General features: G+C 55.4%; 1 protein-coding gene across 1 annotated transcript in view; it reads left to right on the forward strand.

Moving 5' to 3' along the window:
- Positions 1-6,579: 6,579 nt before the first annotated feature.
- Positions 6,580-18,707, forward strand: part of TPRN (taperin) — a 28,197-nt gene continuing 16,069 nt past the window's right edge. The window contains exons 1-3 of the mRNA XM_038767728.1: positions 6,580-7,361; positions 7,425-7,513; positions 7,954-8,450. Of these exons, the coding sequence (XP_038623656.1) occupies positions 6,580-7,361; positions 7,425-7,513; positions 7,954-8,450 (1,368 nt within the window). The remainder of the gene's footprint in view (positions 7,362-7,424; positions 7,514-7,953; positions 8,451-18,707) is intronic.

Here is an 18,707-nt window from a genome sequence, read left to right on the forward strand (position 1 = left end):
GTAAGTGCTTAAATACCATCATTACTGTTATTATTATTATTGTTATTAAGACTAAGCCCTAGGTGGGTCAGAGACCGTCCAACCCAATTATCGTGAGTCTACCCCAACGCTTAGGACAGTGCTTCATTCATTCAGTCGTATGTATTGAGCGCTTACCGCGTGCAGAGCACCGTACTAAGCGCTTGGAAAGTAAGTGCTTAAATACCATCATTACTGTTTTATTATTGTTATTAAGACTAAGTCCTAGGTGGGTCAGAGACCGTCCAACCCAATTATCGTGAGTCTACCCCAACGCTTAGGACAGTGCTTCATTCATTCAGTCGTATGTATTGAGCGCTTACCGCGTGCAGAGCACCGTACTAAGCGCTTGGAAAGTAAGTGCTTAAATACCATCATTACTGTTTTATTATTGTTATTAAGACTAAGTCCTAGGTGGGTCAGAGACCGTCCAACCCAATTATCTTGAGTCTACCCCCGCGCTTACTACAGTGCCTGGAGCTTAGTGAGCGCTTAACAAGTCCCAGAGGGCGCCGCACGGCCAGCCACACCGAAAGCAGCGGTAGGGGTATTTTTTGAACGCCTCCTTCGGGAAGTGCACTGTACTAGATGCTTGGGGAAGGGCAGGCACACCGAGTGTCACGTCACCTGCCCACAAGGCAAGAAAGGCTTCCTGTCCCCAGGAGCAGTATCGGTAAACCGAGGGACTTGCAGGCCGGAGAGATCACCAATTTCCGGAGGGAGGCTGATTAAATTCATAATAATAATAATAATGATGGCATTTAGAGAAGCAGCGTGGCTCAGCGGAAAGAGCCCGGGCTCTGGAGCCAGAGGTCATGGGTTCGAATCCCGGCCCCACCAGTTGTCAGCTGTGTGACTTTGGGCAAGTCACTTAACTGCTCTGGGCCTCAGTTCCCTCATCTGGAAAATGGGGATTGAGACTGTGAGCCCCCCGGGGGACAACCTGGTCACCTTGTAACCTCCCCAGCGCTTAGAACAGTGCTTGGCACATAGTAAGCGCTTAATAAATGCCATCATTATTATTATTATTATTCAAGCGCTTAGTACAGTGCTCTGCACATAGTAAGCGCTCCATAAATATGATTGATTGATTTAAGCGCTTACTATGTGCAAAGCACCGTTCTGATGTTCTAGTAATGATTTACTACAGGGAAAGTTAAGGATGTTAGTGATCTCCCCCTGTAGACCGTAAGCTCGTGGGCAGGGAACGTATCTGTTTATTGTTATATTATGCTCTCCCAAGCGCTTAGTACAGCGCTCTGCACATAGCAATAATAATTAAGGTACTTGTGAAGTGCTTACTGTGGGCCAAGCGCTGAGGTAGAGACAAATTAATCAGGTTGGACATATCCGACTCACACTCTTAATCCCCATTTTTGACGGATGAGGGAACCGAGGCACGGAGAAGTTAAATGACTCGTCCAAGGGCACGCGGCAGGCAAGTGCTGGACCGTGAGCCCGTTGTCGGGGAGGGGCCACCCCTATTTGTTGCCACCTTGTACTTCCCAGGCGCTTAGTATAGTGCTCTCGATCAATACGATCGAATGAAAGCGGTGGAGCCGGGATTAGAACCCACGACCCACGTTCGATCGGTACCAGTTGAACGAATGAATCGGTCAATCAGTGGTGTTTGTTGAGCGCCTACCGTGTGCAGAGCGCTTGGGAGAGGGTCGGCAGACCCGTACCCTGCCCACAGTGAGTTTCCCGTCTAGGGGCCAGCTTACGTTTTAGAATAGCTTCGTGGTCTGTTGTTCTCGCAGACCACGGCAGTGTGCTGGACGGCAAAAATCAGAGGGGAGTTTTTCCCCCCGAGCAAAGGTTCGCGAAGATTTGAATGCCAAATACCTATTTAAATAATCAGGCCCTGGGCGGGAAGGATATAGGCAAAGAACTATTTTTATTTGCCCCTATAGGGAAGGGAACAAAACAAAACCTCCCACCCCCTTCATATCGGGCGGATAACGCCCCTCTCCCTTTTCAAAACTTCTAGACTGTGAGCCCGCTGTTGGGTAGGGACCGGCTCTATATGTTGCCAACTTGGACTTCCCAAGCGCTTAGTACAGTGCTCTGCACATAGTAAGCGCTCAATAAATACGATTGATGATGATGATGATGGTGATGTTGCCAGCTTGTACTTCCCAAGCACTTAGTACAGTGCTCTGCACACAGTAAGCGCTCGATAACTACGATTGATTGATTGGAGATTTGAATACCAAATACCTACTTAAATAATCAGGCCCTGGGCGGGAAGGATATAGGCAAAGAACTAGTTTTATTTGCCCCCATAGGGAAGGGAACAAAACAAAACCTCCCACCCCCTTCATATCGGGCGGATAACGCCTCTCTCCCTTTTCAAAACTTCTAGACTGTGAGCCCGCTGTTGGGTAGGGACCGGCTCTATATGTTGCCAGCTTGGACTTCCCAAGCGCTTAGTACAGTGCTCTGCACACAGTAAGCGCTCGATAAATCCGATTGATTGGTTTTCAGAACCTAATTGAAGGCCCGTCTCCTCCAAGAGGCCTTCCCCGATTAAACCGTCCTTTCCTCTTCTCCCCCTCCCTTCCGCGTCGCCCCGACTCGCTCCCTTTCTTCTTTCCCCCGTCCCGGCCCCACACCACTCAAGTCTCTCTCCGTCATTCATTTCTTTCCATTAACATCTGTCTTCCCCCTCTGGACTGTCAGCACGCCGTGGGCAGGGACTGTGGCGGTTTATTATTGTCTCGTCCTCTCCCAAGCGCTTAGTACAGTGCTCCGCACACAGTAAGCGCTCAGTAAATACGACTGGGTGAATGAACGCATGCTCTGCACACAGTCAGCACTCTAAATACACTCGACTTATTACCGTGAATGAGGAACTGAGCCGAATGAATGAGGAACAAGTAAATAGAGGAAGTTTGAGGAAGGGAATGTAGGGGGATTTGCAGGCCGGGAGGAATGCGGTTGGGGAAGTTGACATTTCAGATTAGGAGGATATATATATATGTATATGAATATATATGTGTGTGTGTTTGTGTGTTATATATATGACTATATATACCTGTATATATGTATATTGTAGGGACTGTATCTATATGCTGCCGATTTGTTCTTCCCAAGCGCTTAGTACAGTGCTCTGCACACAGTAAGCGCTCAATAAATACGATTGAATGAATGAATGAATGAGGAGCGGGGGGTTTGGGGACGAGGCCCATCACCCCCGGGGCCGGTCAGTCAGTCGGTCAGCGGATTTACTGAGCGCTTACAGCATGTCTCTCTATGTTGCCGATTTGTACTTCCCAAGCGCTTAGTACAGTGCTGTGCACATAGTGGGCGCTCAATAAATACTATTGATGATGTAGAGCGCTGTACTAGGCGCTTGGGAGAGGACAGTAGAACCGTAAACAGACACAGTCCCCGCCCACAGCCAGTGGGGATGATCGGGAAAGAGGTCCGAGGGCCCCGGGCAGGTGGGGCTCAGCCTGCACCCCTGAGGAAGCCCCCCAACAGCTACTGTACAGTGCCCAGCACGTAGTCAATGCTTAACAAATACCATAATTATGCTTTTTACTGCCCTTGATGGAGGCGGGGGCGGGCCAGATCTGCCCCCGTCCACCATCTTCCGCTGGCCGGCTCTAATCCCGGCCCCACCGCCTGCCTGCCGCGTGACCTTGGGCGAGTCGCTTCGCTTCTCTGGGCCTCAGTTCCCTCATCTGGAAAATGGGAATTAACAGCGTGAGCCCCGCGGGGGACCGGGGCTGTCTCCAACCCGAATGACTTGTATCGGCCCACCTCCCATCCTCTCAGCACGTGTGTATATATCTGTATATAGCTGAAATTTATTTATGTATTTACTTATCTGCCTATTTATTCGTTCATATTAATGTCCCCCCCCCCGTAGACTGTGAGCTCATTGTGGGCGGGAATATGTCTGTTGTTCTATTGTCCTCTCCCAGACTCTTAGTCCAGAGCACAGTAAGTGCTCAATAAATATAATTGAATGAATGAATGAATCTGTCATCATCATCATCATCATCATCATCAATCGTATTTATTGAGCGCTTACTGTGTGCAGAGCACTGTACTAAGCGCTTGGGAAGTACAAGTTGGCAACATAGAGACAGTCCCTACCGAACGGTGGGCTCACAGTCTAGAAGGGGGAGACAGAGAACAAAACCAAACATACTAACAAAATAAAATAAATAGATATGTACAAGTAAAATAAATAAATAAATAAATAGGGTAACAAATATGTACAAACATATATAAGCACTAATATAACTAAGCACTATCCCAGTGCTTAGACCAGTGCTTGGCACATAGTAAGCAGTAAAGCACCGTTATTTTCGAGTGCTTGGCACACAGTAAGCGCTTAACAAATGCCACAATTATTATGATGATGATGATGATTATTCACCTTTTGAAGCAGCGTGGCTTAGTGGAAAGAGCCTGGGCTTGGGAGTCAGAGGTCACGGGTTCAAATTCCGGCCCCGCCACTTGTCAGCTGGGTGACTTTGGGCAAGTCACTTCATTTCTCTGGGCCTCAGTTACCTCATCTGGAGAATGGGGGTGAAGACTGTGAGCCCCCCCGTGGGACAACCTTGTATTCCCCCCTCCAGCGCTTAGAACAGTGCTTCGCACATAGTAAGTGCTTAACAGATATTATTATTATTATTATTATTGTTATTTCCTTAGGGGATGTGGAGAGCCAATGGGCGGTGATGTGACCCGAGGCGCAGGAGGCGTCCTCCCATAGGCTGAAGCGGCCCCCGGGGGGCGGGCCCTCGCGGAGACCCAGCCAATGGGCACAGCTTCTTCCACCCAAGGGGCGTGGCTTAGCCGTGGCCCCGCCCCCGGGGCGGTAGCGTCTTCTCTAGGCGCAGGAGGCAGCCTCCCATTGGCTGAGGCGCCCCGCGGGGGGCGGGCCCTTGGAGCTCCTCCCCCAATGGGCGCCGCTCCTTCAGACGGGGGCGTGACGCAATAGTGGCCCCACCCAGAGACGGTGACGCCTTCTCTAGGCGCAGGGGGCGGCCTCCCATTGGCTGAACCGTCCCCAGGGGGCGGGCCCTCGCGGAGCCCCAGCCAATAGGCGCCGCTCCTTCAGACGGAGGGGCGTGCCTTATCTGTGGCCCCGCCCCCGGGGTGGTGACGTCGCCTCTAAGTGCAGGGGGAGGCCTCCCATTGGCTGAACCGTCCCCCAGGGGGCGGGCCCTTCCAGAGCCCCAGCCAATGGGCGTCGCACCTTCAGCCTGAGGGGCGTGGCTTAGCCGTGGCCCAGCCCCCGAGGAGGTGACGTCTCCCGAGGCGCAGGGGGCGGCCTCCCATTGGCTGAGGCGGGGGGCGGGCCCTCGGAACTCCTCAGCCAATGGGCGCTGCTCCTTCAGACAGAGGGGCATGGCTTAGTCGTGGCCCCGCCCCGAGGCGGTGACGTCTTCTCTAGGCGCAGGGGGTGGCCTCCCATTGGCTGAACCGTCCCCCAGGGGGCGGGCCCTCGCGGAGCCCCAGTCAATGGGCGCCGCTTCTTCAGACGCGGGGCGTGGCGCAATCGTGGCCCCACCCCCGGGCCGTGACGTCTTCTCTAGGCGCAGGAGGTGGTCTCCCATTGGTTGAACCGTCCCCACAGGGGGCGGGCCCTCGAGGTTCCTCAGCCAATGGGCGCCGCTCCTTCAGACGAGGGGGCGTGGCTTAGCAGTGCCCCCCGCCCCCGGGGCGGTGACGTCTTCTCTAGGCGCAGGGGGCGGCCTCCCATTGGCTGAACCGTCCCCGGGGGGCGGGCCCTCGGAGCGCCTCAGCCAATGGGCGGCGCTTCTTCCGACGGGGGCGTGGCACAATCGTGGCCCCACCCCCGAGGCGGTGACGTCTTCTCTAGGCGCAGGGGGCGGCCTCCCGTTGGCTGAGGCGTCCCGCGGGGGGCGGGCCCTCGGAGCTCCTCAGCCAATGGGCGGCGCTCCTTCCGACGGGGGCGTGGCTCAGCCGTGGCCCAGCCCCCAGGTGCCGACGTCTCTCCGAGGCGCAGGGGGCGGCTTCCCATTGGCTGAGGCGCCCCGCGGGGGGGCGGGTCCTCGGGGCTTCTCAGCCAATGGGCGCCGCTCTTTCAACCCGAGGGGCGTAGCTCAGCAGTGGCACCGCCCCCAGGTGCCGACGTCTCTCCGAGGCGCAGGGGGCGGCCTTCCATTGGCCGAGGCGCCCCGCGTGGGGGCGGGCCCTCGGAGCTCCTCAGCCAATGGGCGGCGCTCCTTCAGTCGGGGGGCGTGGAGCAATCGTGGCCCCGCCCCCGAGGCGGTGACGTCTTCCCTAGAAGCAGGGGGCGGCCTTCTGTTGGCTGAGGCGCCCCGCGGGGGGCGGGCCCTCGGCGCTCCTCAGCCAATGGGCGGTGCTCCTTCCGACGGGGGCGTGGCTCAATCGTGGCCCCGCCCCCGAGGTGGTGACGTCTTCCCTAGGCGCAGGGGGCGGCCTCCCGTTGGCTGAGGCGCCCCTCGGGGGGCGGGCCCTCGTGCCTCCTCAGCCAATGAGCGCGCCCCCCGGGGGTGTGGCTGCGGGCGTCGGGCGGCGTCGCGGCAGTGCCGGCGGGGGCGGCCACGCGGCATGAGCGGGACGGGGGCGGCTCGTCCGGCCAAGCCGGGGCCCGCCGGCGGCGGCGGTGGCGGTGGCGGCGCCGGCGCGGCGGGGATGGAGCGGCTGCTGGCGCTGTACAGCCGCGTGCCGGGGCTCCGCGCCCTCCGCGCCGACCGCATCCTCATCATCGAGGCCGAGCCCCCGAGCCCCGCGCCCCCCGGGGCCCTCCGCGCCCACGAGGTGCTGGTCTTCCGCGGGGACCCGGGCCCCGAGCCGGAGCCCCAGCCGGAGCCCGCCGGCCGCGTCAGCCGCCTGCGCCGCCGCTTCGAGCGGGGACCCGACGCGCCCCCGCCTCCGGGCCCGCGCGCCCCCGTGCCAAGGGCCCCCGCCGCGCGCGGCCCCGGCCCCGGCCCCGCCCCGCGCGCCCCCGCCCCGCGCGCCCCCTCCCCGCGCGGCCCCTTCCTCCTGAAGACGGGCACCAACTCCTTCACCGTCCACCCCCGCGGCCGCCGGACCGCCGGCCCCGGCCCCGGCCCCGACGGGCTGCGACCCGTCACCTTGACCCCACCCCGACCCCCCTGGGACCCCCTGACCCGCCCCCAATCTCCGCCTGACCCCCTGACCCGACCCCCCTCTGACCCCCTGACTCGCCCCCGACCCCCGTCAGACCCCCTGACCCGCCGCCAACCCCCCAATGACCCCCTGACCCGCCTCCAACCCCCCAATGACCCCGTGACCCGCCCCCGACCTCCGCCTGACCTCCTGACTCGCCCCCAACCCCCATCAGACCCCCTGACCCGCCCCCAATCTCTGTCCGACCCTCTGACCCGCCCCCAACCCCCCTCTGACCCCCTGACCCACCTCCAACCCCCCAGTGACCCCCTGACCCGCCCCCGACCTCTGTCTGATCCTCTGACCCGCTCCCAACCCCCCTCTGACCCCCTGACCCACCTCCAACCCCCCAGTGACCCCCTGACCCGCCCCCAATCTCTGTCCGACCCTCTGACCTGCCTCCAACCCCCCAATGACCCCGTGACCCGCCCCCGACCTCTGTCTGACCTCCTGACTCGCCCCCAGCCCCCATCAGACCCCCTGACTCGCCCTCAACCCCCATCAGACCCCCTGACTCGCCCTCAACCCCCATCAGACCCCCTGACTCGCCCTCAACCCCCATCAGACCCCCTGACTCGCCCCCAACCCCCATCAGACCCCCTGACTCGCCCCCAACCCCCGTCAGACCCCCTGACTCGCCCCCCACCCCCCCTCTGACCCCCTGACCCGCCCCCAACCCCACTCTGACCCCGTGACCCTGCCCCAACCTCCGCCCGACCCCCTGACCGGCTCCCAATCTCCACCTCGCCCCCAATTTCCACCCACCCCCCCGGCCCGTCCCCGCGCCCCCAGGCCCGGCCTCGGAGCCGCCCAGCCGCCAAAGGCCTCCCCCGAGCACGTGCCTCCGGGGACCGGCGCCCGCTCGACGCCCGAGCCGGGGCCCACCCGCCGGGGAGACCCCCCGGGCCCCGGGGCCGCCGCCGCCCCGGCCACGGTGTCGCCCGGCCTGCCCGTCACCGTCATCGACGAGGTGGACCTCGACGGCGCCGAGGCCCCGGCCTACCGGCCGCACCCCCCCCCGTGCCCCGAGCCGGACCCGCCTCCTCTACCGGGGGGCCAACACCTTCACCGTGGTGCCCGCGAGGACCACCCCGGGCCCTGCCCCGCCGGGCGGGGAGGACGGCGAGGCCGAGGCCCGGGCGGGAGGGCACCGCAAAGGGGAGACCCTCGACGCCTCTCAGGGAGCCCCCCAAAAGCGCTACCCCGCCGTCCACGAGATCGAGGTGATCGGCGGCTACCTGTCCCTGAAGAAGTCCTGCCTCAGCAAGGCCCCGTCCTCCGGGAAAAAGGTGACGCCCGACGGCACCGTGGTCGTTGCCGAGTCCGGTCGTTGGAAAACCCCGGCTTGGGGAATCTCTGTCGCTTTCCGCCGGATGGGCCGGAATTCCTTCCCCGGGCCACTTTGGTCGGATAGCGGCGTGGCCTGGCGGGAAGAGCCCAGGCTCGGGAGCCAGAGGACCCGGGTTCTCACCCCGGCTCCGCCGCCCATCCGCCGGGTGACCCTGGGCGAGTCGCTTCTCTGGGCCTCGCTTTCCCCGTCTGTGAAATGGGGATTCGACGCCTTTTCCTCTCTTTTGTGGCGTTTATTCATTCATTCGATCGTATTTATTGAGCGCTTACTGTGTGCGGAGCACTGTACTACGCGCCAAGTTGGCAACATCTAGAGACGGCCCCTACCCAACAACGAGCTCACGGTCTAGAGGGGGAGACAGACGTTAATATAAATAGATAAATCACAGATATATACAGAAAGATACATATGTGCTGTGGGGATTCAGTCGTATTTATTGAGCACTTACCGTGTGCAGAGCACTGTACTGAGCGCTTGGGAAGTACAAGTTGGCAACATCTAGAGACGGCCCCTACCCAGCAACGAGCTCACGGTCCAGAGGGGTAGACAGACGTTAATATAAATAGATAAATCACAGATATATACAGAAAGATACATATGTGCTGTGGGGATTCAGTCGTATTTATTGAGCACTTACCGTGTGCAGAGCACTGTACTAAGCGCTTGGGAAGTACAAGTTGGCAACATCTAGAGACGGCCCCTACCCAACAACGAGCTCACGGTCCAGAGGGGTAGACAGACGTTAATATAAATAGATAAATCACAGATATATACAGATAGATACGTATGTGCTGTGGGGATTCATTCATTCAGTCATATTTATTGAGCACTTACCATGTGCGGAGCACTGTACTGAGCGCTTGGGAAGTACAAGTTGGCAACGTCTAGAGACGGCCCCTACCCAACAACGAGCTCACGGTCTAGAGGGGGAGACGGACGTTAATATAAATAGATAAATCACAGATAGATACATATGTGCTCTGGGGATTCATTCATTCAGTTGTATTTATTGAGCACTTACCGTGTGCAGAGCACTGTACTAAGCGCTTGGGAAGTACAAGTTGGCAACATCTAGAGACGGTCCCTACCCAACAACGAGCTCACGGTCTAGAGGGGGAGACGGACGTTAATATAAATAGATAAATCGCAGATATATACAGATAGATACGTATGTGCTGTGGGGATTCATTCATTCAGCCGTACTTATTGAGCACTTACCGTGTGCGGAGCACTGTACTAAGCGCTTGGGAAGAACAAGTTGGCAACCTATAGAGACGGTCCCTACCCAACAACGAGCTCACGGTCTAGAGGGGGAGACAGACGTTAATATGAATAGATAAATCAATAAATCACAGATATACACAGATATGTATGTGCCGCGGGGATTCATTCATTCAGTCGTATTTATTGAGCACGTACCGTGTGCAGAGCACTGGACTAAGCGCTTGGGAAGTACAAGTTGGCAACATATAGAGACAGTCCCTACCCAACAGTGGGCTCACAGTCTAAAAACACACTCACGGTATGCTTACGCTGTGCTGAGTGCTGGGCAGATCCAAGCGAACGAGGCTGGACGCGGTCCCTGCCCCACGGGGGGCTCCCGCTCTTAATCCCCATTTCACAGACGAGGAAACCGAGGCCCAGGGAAGCGACCCGCCCAGGATCTCCCGACCGACGAGTGGCGGAGCCGGGATGAGAAGTCGGGTCCTGCTGCCTCCCGAGCTCAGGCTGTGTCGGCCGTGAACCCCCCCATCCGTTCATTCAATCGTATTTATTGAGTGCTCACTGTGTGCAGAGCACTGGACTAAGCGCTTGGGAAGTCCAAGTTGGCAACATCATCATCATCAATCGTATTTATTGAGCGCTTACTATGTGCAGAGCACTGTACTAAGCGCTTGGGAAGTCCAAATTGGCAACATATAGAGACAGTCCCTACCCAACAGTGGGCTCACGGTCTAAAAGTGTGATTATCTCGTACCTACCTCGGCGCTTAGTACGGTGCCTGGCCCGTAGTAAGCGCTTCGCAGATGCCACGACGGCCGCGTTGCTCGAGTCTCGTTTATTCCCTCGATACCGGCGAGGCTTACGGGGGGATTCAGGGAGGAGGGGTGTCCCCAACGCTCCCCAAACACCGATTAATCCGACGCCCGCTGCGAGCAGAGCGTCCAACTAAGTGCTGTCCTGACTATCCACTCGGTCACACGGTACTTACCGGCGCTCAATAAATAGCATCGATTGATTCGAGGAGGGTCCAGGACACCCCATCCCGGCTGTCCAGCGTGGGAAACAGCCGCTAAAATAAATTCCCGCCGAGGAAGCGGCAGAGTTTAAAGTGCTTGGGGAGGGGGGTACTAAGGACCCAAGTGTTTTTTAGGGGGTGGGAAGCGGTGTAGACGGAGTGGCCCAGGTGATGCAGAAGAGGAGATAATTGGGGTGTTTGGTAAGTGCTTACAGTCAGTTGTATTTATTGAGCACTCACTATGTGCAGGGCACCGGACTGAGCGCCTGTATATATGTTTGTACATATTTGTTACTCTATTTATTTTACTTGTACATATCTATTCTATTTATTTTATTCTGTTAGTACGTTTGGTTTTGTTCTCTGTCTCCCCCTTTTAGACTGTGAGCCCACTGTTGGGTAGGGACTGTCTCTATATGTTGCCAATTTGTACTTCCCAAGCGCTTAGTCCAGTGCTCTGCACACAGGAAGCGCTCAATAAATACGATTGATTGATTGGGAGAGGACGATACGACAGACTCGTTCCCTGTCCATTCAGTCGTATTTATTGAGCGCTTACTGTGTGCAGAGCACTGGACTAAGTGCTTGGGAAGTACCAGTTGGCAACATATATAGAGACGGTCAATCAATCAATCGTATTTATTGAGCACTTACTGTGTGCAGAGCACTGTACTAAGTGCTTGGGAAGTCCAAGTTGGCAACATATATAGAGACGGTCAATCAATCAATCGTATTTATTGAGCGCTTACTGTGTGCAGAGCACGGGACTAAGTGCTTGGGAAGTACAAGTTGGCAACATATATAGAGATGGTCAATCAATCAATCGTATTTATTGAGTGCTTACTGTGTGCAGAGCACTGGACTAAGTGCTTGGGAAGTCCAAGTTGGCAACATATATAAAGACGGTCAATCAATCAATCGTATTTATTGAGTGCTTACTGTGTGCAGAGCACTGGACTAAGTGCTTGGGAAGTACAAGTTGGCAACATATATAGAGACGATCAATCAATCAATCAATCGTATTTATTGAGCGCTTACTGTGTGCAGAGCACTGTACTAAGTGCTTGGGAAGTCCAAGTTGGCAACATATATAGAGAAGGTCCCTACCCAACAGTGGGCTCACAGTCTAGAAGGGGGGAGTTGTCAGCTGGGTGACTTTGGGCAACTCACTTGACTTCTCTTTGCCTCGGTTCCCTCATCTGTAAAATGGGGATGAAGACCGTGAGCCCCCTGTGGGACAACCTGATCAATCAATCAGTCGTATTTATTGAGCACTTACTGTGTGCAGAGCACTGTACTAAGCGCTTGGGAAGTCCAAGTTGGCAACATATAGAGACAGTCCCTACCCAGCAGTGGGCTCACAGTCACCTTGTATCCCCCCCTCAACGCTTAGAACAGTGCTTCAATCAATCAATCAATCAATCGTATTTATTGAGCGCTTACTATGTGCAGAGCACTGTACTAAGTGCTTGGGAAGTACAAGTTGGCAACATATAGAGACAGTCCCCACCCAACAGTGGGCTCACAGTCTAAAAGGGGGCTTGGCACGTAGTGAACGCTTAACAAACACCATCGTCATTATTCCCCGCCCGCCACGAACTTAGAGTCTAGCTGGGGGGGAGACGGACGTGAATAAAAATAATCAATCAATCAATCAATCAATCGTATTTATTGAGCGCTTACTATGTGCAGAGCACTGTACTAAGCGCTTGGGAAGTACAAATTGGCAACACATAGAGACAGTCCCTACCCAACAGTGGGCTCACAGTCTAAAAGGGGGAGACAGAGAAGAGAACCAAGCATACCAACAAAATAAAATAAATAGGATAGAAATGTACAAGTAAAATACATAAATAAATAAATAGAGTAATAAATATGTACAACCATATATACATATATACAGGTGCTGTGGGGAAGGGAAGGAGGTAAGGTGGGGGGATGGAGAGGGGGACGAGGGGGAGAGGAAGGAAGGGGCTCAGTCTGGGAAGGCTGAGATGTGGACGTAAGCGGGGAGGGGAGAAGAGGAAAGGAGGGCTTAGTCAGGGAAGGCTTCCTGGAGGAGACGGGCCTTTCGGGGAGAGGAATCGTCTGCGGGATTTGAGGAGGGAGGTCGGGGGCGAGAGGTTGGGGGAGAGACGGAGGCCCAGGGCAGCAGAGGAGCGAAGCGCGCCGGCCGGATTGGAGGTGGACAGAAAGGGGCCGAGGGGATCGAGTGCACTGTACTGAGCGCTGGACCGCAGCCGAGGGAACCAAGTTGGACGCCATCCATGTCCCACGTGGGGCTCACGGTCCAAGCAGGAAGGAGAACAGGGATTGAAGGGAACCGAGGCCCACAGCGGCGAAGCGGCTCGCCCAAGGTCACCCGCCGGGCGAGCGGCGGAGCCGGGCTTCGAACCCAGATCCGCCGACGGCCAGGCCCCACCTCTTCCCACTCGGCCCTACCGCTTTCTCAGCCGGGCTCGGTGGGAAAGAGCCCGGGCTTTGGAGTCAGAGGTCGTGGGTTCAAATTCCGGCCCCGCCGCGTGTCCGCTGGGGGACTTTGGGAAAGCCACTTCACTTCTCTGGGCCTCAGTTTCCCTCATCTGGAAAACGGGGATGAAGACGGTGAGCCCCCCCGTGGGACAACCCGATCACCTTGGAACCTCCCCGGCGCTTAGAACGGTGCTTTGCGCAGAGTAAGCGCTTAATAAATGCCATCTTCTAGATAAATGCTAATAGTAATAGCATAATAATAATAATAACGCATAATAAATGCTATCTTCTAGACTGGGAGCCCGCTGTTGGGTAGGGACCGTATCTATATGTTGCCAGCTTGAACTTCCCAAGCGCTTAGTACAGTGCTCCGCACATAATAAGCGCTCAATAAATGCGATTGAATGAATGAATGCTTTGCGCACAGTAAGTGCTTAATAAATGCCATCATTATTATTATTATTATTACTCTGGGGCGGCTTGCCGGAGGAGATGCGGTTTCAGAAGGACTCGGGCGGTGGGGAAGATCTGTTCCGTGGCGGAGGAGGCCGTGAAACCAACCCGGGTTAATAACAATTAATAATAATAATAATAATAATAATAATAATAGCATTTATTTATTTATTGCGGTTATCGGAGGGCTCCGCCGGGTTCACCTCCCACAGGTGTGGGAGTCTAGGAATTCATCCGTGCCGTCTTTCACTCATTCAGTCGTGTTCGTTCAGCGCTTACTGTGTGCAGAGCACTGGGCTAAGCGCTTGGGAAGCCCAATTCGGCAACAGAATTCCTCTCTTCTCGATCCTGCCGTCCGTCTTCCCCCCGAGGACGGCGGGGAGACGGTAGAAAACCAGGGATGGGGAAGGATCGGAAAGAGGAGTGAAGTCACGCCCGGGGAACGGAGTGGAGTCTTCTATCAATCAATCAATCATCAATCGTATTTATTGAGCGCTTACTGTGTGCAGAGCACTGGACTAAGCGCTTGGGAAGTCCAAGTTGGCAACATATAGACTTCTCGACTGTGAGCCCACCGTTGGGTCGGGACCGTCTCTATATGTCGCCAACTTGGACTTCCCAAGCGCTTAGTCCAGTGCTCCGCCCACAGTAAGCGCTCAATAAATACGATTGATTGAGGGGGGATGAGGAGAAGGAGCTTGGGAATCAGAGGACGGGGGTTCTCATCCCGGCCCCGCCCCTCGTCAGCCGTGTGACTTTGGGCCGGTCACTTCGCTTCTCTGGGCCTCAGTTTCCCTCATCTGTAAAGTGGGGATGAAGACCGTGAGCCCCCCGTGGGACAACCTGATCAATCAATCAATCAGTCGTATTTATTGAGCACTTACTGTGTGGCAGAGCACCGTACTAAGCGCTTGGGAAGTACAAGTTGGCAACGTATAGAGACGGTCCCTACCCAACAGTGGGCTCACAGTCACCTTGTATCCCCCCCTCAACGCTTAGAACAGTGCTTCAGTCAATCAATCAATCAATCAATCGTATTTATTGAGCGCTTACTGTGTGCAGAGCACTGGACTAAGCGCTTGGGAAGTACAAATTGGCAACATATAGAGACAGTCCCTACCCAACAGGGACCGACCCAACCCAATTTATTTATTGGCCTCACGTGGGACAACCTGAGGACCTTATAGCTCCGCCAGCGTCTAGAACGGCGCCTGGCAGCTAGTAAGCGCTCAGCAGATACCATCGTCATTATTCCGAGCGGGAAGGGGAATACCTGGAACCGCGGCCTCGGGGATTCGAGTGAGCCGGCCCAATATCTGGAAGCCCTGAGAGCAGGGAGGGACCGGGGTGTTAATATCAGAGGGAGTCAGGGGGGATTTAGAGGGAGGCACCCCAAATCCTTGGCTCCCAGTGGAATGAGAGGAGGGAGGAGGAGGAAGAAAGAGGCAGTGTGGTCCAGTGGAAAGAGCAAGGATCGCAGCGGCAATAATGATAATAATAATAATAATAATAATGTTAGTATTTGTTAAGCACTTACTATGTGCAAAGCACTGTTCTAAGCGCTGGGTAGATACAAGGTAATCAGGTTGTCCCACGTGGGGCTCACGGTCTCCACCCCCATTTTACAGATGAGGGAACTGAGGCCCAGAGAAGTGAAGCGACTCGCCCAAAGTCGCACAGCCGACAAGTGGCAGAGCCGGGATTTGAACCCACGACCTCCGGCTCCAAAGCCCGGGCTCTTTCCACTGAGCCACGCTGATCCCTCCTGCCGTGCGGCCTTGGGCAAGTCACTTGGCCATCCCGTGCCTCGGGATCCCCATCCGTGAAAGGGGGCTGAACTGATCCGTCTCCCTCCCCGTGAGACGACAAGGCCCGCGCCACGGCCCGGGACCCGGGTTCTAATCCCGGCTCCGCCGCTCGTCTGCTGGGTGACCTTGGGCAAGTCGCTTCTCTGCGCCTCAGCTGCCTCATCATCAATCGTATTTATTGAGGGCTTACTGTGTGCAGAGCACTGTACTAAGCGCTTGGGAAGTACAAGTTGGCAACATAGAGAGACAGTCCCTACCCATCAGCAGAGTGGGGATTAATAATAATGATGGTTTTTGCTAAGCACTGTTCTAAGCGCTGGGGGGGATACGAGGCGATCAGGTTGTCCCCTGTGGGGCTCACAGTCTTAATCCCCATTTGACAGATGAGGTCACTGAGGCCCAGAGACTCACCCAAAGTCACACAGTTGATAAGGGGCGGAGCCAGGATTTGAATAATAATAATGTTGGTATTTGTTAAGTGCTAACTATGTGCAAAGCACTGTTCTAAGCGCTGGGGTAGATACAAGGTAATCAAGTTGTCCCACGAGGGGCTCACAGTCTTCATCCCCATTTGACAGATGAGGGAACTGAGGCCCAGAGAAGCAAAGTGACTCGCCCAAAGTCACACAGTTGATAAGGGGCGGAGCCGGGATTAGAAGAATAATAATGTTGGTATTTGTTAAGCGCTAACTATGTGCAAAGCACTGTTCTATGTGCCGGGGTAGATACAGGGTAAGCAGGTTGTCCCACGAGGGGCTCACAGTCTTCATCCCCGTTTTACAGATGAGAGAACTGAGGCCCAGGGAAGCAAAGTGAATTGCCCAAAGTCACACAGTTGATAAGGGGCGGAGCCGGGGTTAGAATAAAAATAATGCTGGTATTTGTTAAGCGCTTACTATGTGCAAAGCACTGTTCTAAGCGCCGGGGTAGATACAAGGTAAGCAGGTTGTCCCACGAGGGGCTCACAGTCTTCATCCCCGTTTGACAGATTAGGGAACTGAGGCCCAGAGAAGCAAAGTGAATCGCCCAAAGTCACACAGTTGATAAGGGGTGGAGCCGGGATTAGAACCCACGACCTCTGGCTCCCAATCCCGGGCTCTTTCCACTGAGTCACGCCGCTTCTCTAATTGTTTAAGTGTTTTGCCCCCCGTGACGGACAGGGACTGCGTCCAACCTGATTAGCTTGTCCCTACCCCAGGGTTTAGAACAGTGCTCGACACATAGTAAGCGCCTGACAAATGCCCTCATTATTATCATTGCTATAATCTTGTATTTCGCCCAGTAAGCACTCAACAAACACCACAATAATTATTCTGGTGATGATGACGATTACCGCCGTTGTCCCTTTCGAGACGGAGGAATTTCCGACGGAGTGAACTTACAGTGGAATTTACAGTCTATAGTGACTCTCCCCCCCGCCCGTCCCGCAACTTATTGAAGACCACCCCTCCTCCAAGAAGCCTTCCCTGACTAAGCCCCCGCTTTTCCTCACCTCCCACTCCCCCCTGCGCTGGCCTTGAGGCGCGAACGGCCTAGGGAGGGAGGCAGATCATAAAATAAAGTACAGATAATAAAATAAGGTGCAGGTAAGTGAAGGGGCCGAGGATAAGGAAGTGGATTTAAACGCCCGTGGGGCCGAGGGTGGGGTGCAAATCAAGCGCGGAACCGGTTCAGATCTAAGTGCAAAGGTGACCCAGAAGGGAGAGGGAATCCAGGAGACGACGGCTTAGTCCGGGAAGGCTTCTTGGAGGAGGCGTGACTTCAGCAGGGGCCTTGAATCGGTCCGACAGAGATATTTGATGATAATGATGGTGCTCGTTAAGCGCTTACTACGTGCTGGGGGACATCCATGGTGGTATTCGTTGAGCGCCTACTATGTGCCAAGAGCCGTTCTCAGCGCTGGGGGAGATCCAAGGTGATCAGGGTGTCCCCCGTGGGGCTCACGGTCTTACTCCCCATTTTACAGATGAGGTCACTGAGGCACTGTTCTAAGCGCTGGGGAGGTTACAAGGTGATCAGGTTGTCCCCCGTGGGGCTCACAGTCTTACTCCCCATTTTACAGATGAGGTCACTGAGGCACTGTTCTAAGCGCTGGGGAGGTTACAAGGTGATCAGGTTGTCCCCCGTGGGGCTCACGGTCTTACTCCCCATTTTACAGATGAGGTCACTGAGGCACTGTTCTAAGCGCTGGGGAGGTTACAAGGTGATCAGGTTGTCCCCCGTGGGGCTCACGGTCTTACTCCCCATTTTACAGATGAGGTCACTGAGGCACTGTTCTAAGCGCTGGGGAGGTTACAAGGTGATCAGGTTGTCCCCCGTGGGGCTCACAGTCTTACTCCCCATTTTACAGATGAGGTCACTGAGGCACTGTTCTAAGCGCTGGGGAGGTTACAAGGTGATCAGGTTGTCCCCCGTGGGGCTCACAGTCTTACTCCCCATTTTACAGATGAGGCCACTGAGGCCTAGAAAATAATACTAATAATGATGGCATTTGTTAAGCGCTTCCTATGTGCCAAGCACTGTTCTAAGCACTGGGGAGGTTACAAGGTGATCAGGTTGTCCCCCGTGGGGCTCACAGTCTTACTCCCCATTTTACAGATGAGGTCACTGAGGCACTGTTCTAAGCACTGGGGAGGTTACGAGGTCATCCGGTTGTTCCCCGTGGGGCTCACAGTCTTACTTCCCATTTTACAGATGAGGTCACTGAGGCCTAGAAAGTAATACTAATAATGATGGCATTTGTTAAGCGCTTCCCATGTGCCAAGCACTGTTCTAAGCGCTGAGGCGGTTACAAGGTCATCAGTTTGTCCCCCGTGGGGCTCACAGTCTTACTCCCCATTTTACAGATGAGGTCACTGAGGCACTGTTCTAAGCGCTGGGGAGGTTACAAGGTGATCAGGTTGTCCCCCGTGGGGCTCACAGTCTTACTCCCCATTTTACAGATGAGGTCACCGAGGCCTAGAAAATAATACTAATAATGATGGCATTTGTTAAGCTCTTCCTATGTGCCAAGCACTGTTCTAAGCGCTGGGGAGGTTACAAGGTTACAAGCGCTTAGTACGGTGCTCTGCACATAGTAAGCGCTCAATAAATACGAATGAATGAAGGTGATCAGGTTGTCCCACGGGGGGCTCACAGTCTCCATCCCCATTTTACAGATGAGGGAACTGAGGTAACTGAGGCCCAGAGAAGCCTCTGTGAAGCGCTTACTATATGCCAAGCA

This window comes from Tachyglossus aculeatus, chromosome 27 (assembly GCF_015852505.1).
Source record: "Tachyglossus aculeatus isolate mTacAcu1 chromosome 27, mTacAcu1.pri, whole genome shotgun sequence".
In the NCBI taxonomy this organism is placed as follows: domain Eukaryota; kingdom Metazoa; phylum Chordata; class Mammalia; order Monotremata; family Tachyglossidae; genus Tachyglossus; species Tachyglossus aculeatus.